Source organism: Pundamilia nyererei, unplaced genomic scaffold (genome assembly GCF_000239375.1).
Source record: "Pundamilia nyererei isolate P.nyererei 1_Seehausen unplaced genomic scaffold, PunNye1.0 scaffold00366, whole genome shotgun sequence".
Taxonomy (NCBI): Eukaryota; Metazoa; Chordata; class Actinopteri; order Cichliformes; family Cichlidae; genus Pundamilia; species Pundamilia nyererei.
In genome coordinates, this window is record NW_005187767.1 from 3,048 (window position 1) to 9,296 (window position 6,249).

Genomic DNA, 6,249 nt, shown 5'->3' on the forward strand with positions numbered 1-6,249 from the left:
TTTTTTTTTTTTTGGCAGAAAGTACAACAATAAAGATAATTGTAGGGCCTCTGCAATATATAGTGCCTCAAAGCAACTTTTGGTGTGAATTGGCACTATATAAATAAAATTGAATAAAGAAGATGGAGTAAAGTAGTGTTTCTCTGTGTGTCTGCTGAAGACTGTCCTCAAAAACAATGTTCAGCATTTGGTCGGCAACTGGTCATTCAGTCGTAGTCAGCATGGAAACCACTCTTGCCCTCTCGTGATTCTGTTCGCAGCCAATCTTACTTCTTACACCACTCATGAGATTTGTCACCTGAAGTTACCTAATGAGTCCAGGACATGCCGATGGAGGCTTCACCTTCGTATTTGGATCCAACTGATCTGCGTCTGCGAGCTGCTGCATTACAATTCTGGATGTTCAAACAAAATACAACTGAATTCACTTCATGTTTTCAGTGTTGTGCTGTGAGTGTAGTTAAGTGAGGATAAAAATGTACAGAACAATATAATCTAGTAATAAACAGGTGTTTAGTTAGAACGTAACACATGCACCTGCTTTACTTAAAGCACCAAAATGATTATATATGACCATATATGTTAATGGTGTGCTTTGGAACAATGAATAGATGGTTAGGTTTGTGCATAAAAAATCAAGCCCTCCTGTAACAGGTGGGATGAATAGGTAAAGCTTGCTATGAGTGTTTGACAGCGAGGCCTACCGGTATGCAGCTGGTCTCCTCTTTGGGACACAGGTGGAGTTTACAGTGCAGGTAGACTTCACCAGAACCCCCAGTGAACCGGAACATGTTGAACAAAAACAAGGTGGAGGTTCCCAGTCCGTTTTCCTCCACTGCCACTGTCAGGTCAGCGGGGTTCGCACAGCTTTTCATAACCACGAAAATACACGTTATTGAGGAGCTGATAAAGGTGATCAAAGTGAACTTATGAGTGACTCTGAGTATCTCTCACCGTTAATGATCAGATCATGTCTTGGACTGCTGGTAGGTGATGCCTGGTTGGTTGCCCAGCAGGAGTCGCTCACCACAGTGACCATGCTTCCATCCAGCCCATTAGTCTCCAGCTCTACCCAGATCCTCTGGTTCAGTCTCACTTCACTGTTCAGCTGCACAACTTGTGTCCGCCCAGCGTCGGTGTAGGCCTTGATAATCAGAGTGTAATTCCAAGCTCCACATGAGATCTTCTGTGCAACGGAGCTGCAGAATGCACACATTTGCACTATTAACAATGCCCACATTTTAACAAATATTCAAACAATACCTAGCAGCCACTACAAACCAGTCTCTGATTCTGAAGGTTGCAGTGTTGATGTTCGGCTGACTGTGAACACAGGAGAAGTCGATCTGGACTTGGTCGTTGCGAGTGATGACGTCAGAAGAGTAATTCTGGCTCCTGATGGTGTTCTTATAGATGACGTAGATGTTGTTGGTCTGCAGGGTCACATAATCAGATACTGGGCAAATTCTTCATTGTTTCATCTTTAACATCTGATACTCTTTAAGATGTTGACCGACTGGTATAAACTTCAGATGACCAAAAATTTTAGAATTCACAGAGATCAAAGCTTAAACAGCAGGAGATGAAACCCACCGTGACCACCGTCCCACATCTCTTGCTGCTGTTGAAGCTGAAGGTCACCATGTGGGTGAGCTCGTCCACCTGACCCCTGCAGGTCGGGTCGTTGAGCTGTAAAGCAGAGTAATTGATGTCTTTGTCCTCCAGGAGACAACCGACCAGAGTGACTGAAGCAGAGTCCTGCATGCAGACCGTTGCATCACCTGAACGTCACAATATCAGTCAGAAAAATCACAGTTAGAAGTTTTCCTCCATTATTCAGCCCTGTTGTCATGGTGATGTCACAGCTGTCGTACCCAAAGAGTTGTTTGCTTGGTACTTGGAGGCAAAAATGGCCCGACAGAAGCAGCGAGTGTCACCACCGACCGTCTTCTCACCACAGAACTCGTGATCGCTGCAGGTCCTGTCCTGACAGAAGGCCTCAGAGGCTACAGAGGAACACACTGATGTATTATCCTGAAAACATGGGAGCTCTAAAAATCCACAGTTCAGGTCTTTAACAAAGGAGAGCTTATTAATGTCTTATTAAGGTCTTACAGCAGCCGGTCTTTGATGTCCAGCCATCCAGAGTGTGGTTGTGTAGACTGCAGGCTCTGGTGTAGGCCTTCAGGAACTGACAGTTGAGTCCGTCCACTGCAGGATATTTACACAAAGTGTCGGTGCAGGCGGTTATGTAGGGATCTGGGTCAATGTCAGTGTTACAGGAGGAGAAGGGCGCCTCCTTCAGGAGATTACAGCTGTACCACAGACAGAAGAAGAAGTTGAAGACAATAAAATAATAATCTGTCATCAGTTGTGTTTATCTTCCATCTATGCTGCAGTCACATGTGATAATTTAGAACAGAGATCAAGGTACAACACACATGTTTCCTGCCGTGTGGATCAGTCTGCTCACCGTTCAGTCACACTGGTGCAGTTGATCGTGCTGTCAGCAGGCTCACTGTACTGCATCTCACAGCTAGGGGGCGACAAACAACAAAGTTCAGGCTCATTCATACAAACAGAATATCTGCAACATCAGCAGCAGCAGCAGTCAGAGGGACTCTGAGCTTGTGATGAGGTCTTACCTGGTGGAGCTGTACTCAGAGAGCCTCAGGTCACTCAGAGAGCTGCTGGAGTTTCCACACAGACCCTCCACAGATGAACCAGCAGGTCCTGCACAGGATCAGGACAGAATGAGTCAGATCAGCATCAATATTCAAACTGGACAAACACAACAGCTCAATAAATAACAGCACAGTTTACAGTTTATGTTACAAGAATTAAACTTTATCTTCTGTACCTTCTAAGAGGATCTGTGTGGTGTAGCTGTCAAAGAAGACAGAAATGTTGAGGTTGGAGAGCGACAGCTTGGCAGTGACTCCAGTTTGGTCCTTAGAGAGCTGCACACCGTGAACCAGCTGAGGCAAACTTTCAAGGGTCAACATGGAGTCGTCCAGCTGCATCACAGCAGAGACAAAGTGGAGGAAACACTGAGTGAAACATGTCAAACACACAAACAGGCTGATTTCACAGCAACAACCACTGAGTCCAGCAGCTCTGAAAGAACTGCTTCTAACAGCCCTGAGAAGAACGATGCGAGGAGACACAGCAGTTTCTTTGCATAACCTAAACTTGCACCACTGACCAACAATCGATCGAATTGTTATGACCATTAATTAATTGCCATGAGCACCATTGAGAATCGGGGAATGGCTGCAACAATGTACATGGCAATATGGTTAAAGATGTACCCTTAGCTTGCCTGAGGCAGCTTACCCAAACTCTCCCGCCTTGTTCCAGGTGAATATGAACACCTGGCCCATCTAGACGCAGTATCACGCTGTCCAAAAAGCTCACATCTTCACGACGGCGGCCTCTGAAATTTGCCACGAGGTACAGGTTTGGGATTGACGGAATAGAAACCAGAGAGTAAGCACACCGATCCTTGATGAAGTTGAGTTGGCCGTGGACGTTGATGACAGTTGGGCCAGTCACATTACAGGTGGTGTCCACTACACAGCTGATGGAAGCAAAGAAGAAAACAATCAACCACTAACCTCATAAGCCGCTGATGAGGAAGAGACCAAATACACTAAATAAAAAAATTTTATTACATTACATTAAAAAAAATATCCCTTAACGCATCAGATCTTTCTTTTAAATATAAATGGGGTTATATTCACGTGTTGTTTCCTTGACAACGCTCCAGTGGACCACAGCCAATGGTTTCAAGGACTGCAGTTTCAGAGCAGGTGAGTTTGGAGCAGGTTTCTGGATCAGCGCTCACCACAGTGTCAGGTTCATATGCAATACCTGAGAAGTGATGGACGGTTTACTTTAGTTTAAAAACCAACAAGAGCAAGCAGAAAGGCACAGCACTCCCTGTAACATCCCAGAGTCAAAGTAATGAGCCTGAGATTCACCAACCTGAGTGTCTGCATCCACTGATATCTTGTATTGTATTCTTGTACACTGTAGTCACTTTGATACCACCGATGTAAACTTCCAAGTCCTAAGCAGAACCGCACAAAACTCATATCATGATCTCAGAGTTGAGGCAAATCATTTCAGACATATTAAAGGTGCAGTAAGTAATCTGTAGGTCATCTAATAGAAAAGAAGAATGTTGTACTTCCAGATGTACGTTGATTAGTGGCCAGCCAGATACGTAGTACACCTTATAAACTATTTTCTAATATACTGTCATCAGACAGAAATTAGCTTCACTGACTCATCAACTCATATTGCACTCCTTTCACAAACTTTACAAAGTTTACTTACTCATAAAGAGTAAGTAAATGTGAACGCATTGAGAGCTGAGGTAAACAGCAGACTTACACCCTACACTTAATGCAGAAGAGTGATTTAGGGGTAAAAACACTAATACCACAAACAGTGGTATGGGAATGCAAAGCAGCCAGCTGTGGCTGGTTATGGCGCCCAGTCTCCATTTAGTGTTTTTCATTTTCATGTGCTGTGAGATTTGTGAACTATATGTGCCTTTCAGCCCAAGAGTGAAAAGTATCTACCAAATTATTTGGTGCATAAAATGGTTCTCTCATATTAAAGTACACACACAAGTGTTTACATACAAAGTCATACTCACCACATTAGTTGTCACATCTGTGAACACAAATAGAGCTGCTTGTTTCCCAAAAGTTAACAGATACAAATTGGCCTGTAAAGGGTGAACAAAGATCCAGACACAATCAGGATGCTTGATTTTATTGTTTTAGCAGTTAATTGTAAGCTGTGGACTCTAAAAGTCAAGTTTGACTTCTCATGTCAATCAACAACACTTACACTTGTCGCCTTGGTGTATTCCATGAAGAATTCCAAGTTGCATTTCAAACTGGCCTTAATTGATGGCACTTCTTGGTGGACTTGTGATTCCAATTTTGAATTTTTTGAATTTATGTGTAAGGTAACATACCTGGCTGCAGGCCCCACAAGACAATCTCCTCCAGTTTGAGTTTTGAAGAAACCATCAAAGCAGAGCGCAAAGTTTTCAGTCGTGCTGTTCACCTGGGGAAGTCCGAGACAAACATCAAGAACAAACTTTACTTTATATGCTAATGGTTTCCTTATATATTAAAAACATCATTCAATATTAACTTGTTATTATGAGGTTACTACCACAAATCAATATATAAAAACTTGAATGCAGAGATGGTATCGTTATATTACCACAATGTTATTACAGTGTTACAAAAATTACTCTATAATTAGTAACTGTTTTGCCTCATAGGTGTGTGTTTCTTTCCACATTACTGCCACATTCTTGCCTCTTATTACACAGTTACACAAGTGTTACAACTCGTTTACAACCACTGTTGATACAGGATAATTACATGGGCATTATCACTGATGATAATGGTAATTAAATGACTTGCTATTTACATATTTATTCCCACCATATTACTCCACTATTTCCATTTTTATTACTGAGCTGTAATTGAAAATGTTACACATAATTCAAGGATTGCTTTAGTTCATCAATAAATAACAATGGTCTTCTGAAACATCACGTTTCTACTCACATAGATTTGTTCATACTTCTTTCCATAATACGTGATGGGACATGAGCTGATGTTCAACACTGAGGACGGTGTAATTATCTGCTGAGCACCTGAAAACATACAGAGGACGGGTGTTAGCTATACCTTAACAGGAAGTACTGTACGTTCAAGTGTCGACTTCATGAAAGGTCGACACTTCTACCATGATGTCATCATTTAGCAGTTCTTACGAAGATGGCAGAAATATCTGCCCATGAACACTTTCTGCTTTTTCATTCTTATACTGTTCAGATTTAATTATGCTCTTTCTATTCAGGTCTTCTAGGCTGCTGTGCCGATGCTTACATGCAAGTGCAATGAGAGTAGACAGGAAGAGCAGAGGGTGGAGCATGTTGGAGGGGAGACAATCAGCTCACAGAGACCTGAAAGCAGTGGCGTGTCTAGAAAATTTTTGTTGGGGGGGCCAGGTAGGGGCACATATTTGGAGAAGGGTAGCAGATGTAATTGGCAGATAATGTTTAAAAAAAAATTCTACCAACCGTTAACCATAATTCAATAATCCTATAAACCTAATAACCGAATGCGCTTTTAACTCTTATTAGAATGAGATTTTAACCACTACGGTGCAAAGTTTTTAGATACTGTGTTGATAAAGTACAAGAGATACAAT

At 42.2% G+C, this 6,249-nt stretch overlaps 1 protein-coding gene across 1 annotated transcript; it reads right to left on the reverse strand.

Annotated features, from left to right (window-relative positions):
* Positions 1-677: 677 nt before the first annotated feature.
* On the reverse strand, positions 678-5,970 carry LOC102206363 (alpha-tectorin-like). The gene is made up of 15 exons (XM_005752575.1): positions 5,925-5,970; positions 5,601-5,689; positions 4,864-5,085; positions 3,988-4,072; positions 3,744-3,873; positions 3,337-3,580; positions 2,861-3,017; positions 2,646-2,733; positions 2,474-2,536; positions 2,116-2,315; positions 1,875-2,006; positions 1,594-1,781; positions 1,282-1,433; positions 939-1,199; positions 678-867 (listed from the first exon to the last, which is right to left on the reverse strand). The coding sequence occupies exons 1-15, from the start codon at positions 5,968-5,970 to the stop codon at positions 678-680; spliced, it is 2,247 nt and encodes a 748-aa protein (XP_005752632.1).
* Positions 5,971-6,249: the final 279 nt, after the last annotated feature.

Coding starts and splice junctions, on each gene's coding strand:
- LOC102206363 (XM_005752575.1), bottom strand. CDS start 5,970: ATGCTCCACCCTCTGCTCTTCCTGTCTACTCTCATTGCACTTGCAT. Junction 3,874..3,987: donor CAGTGGATGCAGACACTCAG/GTTGGTGAATCT, acceptor ATCACTTCTCAG/GTATTGCATATGAACCTGAC. Junction 3,581..3,743: donor CGTTGTCAAGGAAACAACAC/GTGAATATAACC, acceptor TGCTTCCATCAG/CTGTGTAGTGGACACCACCT.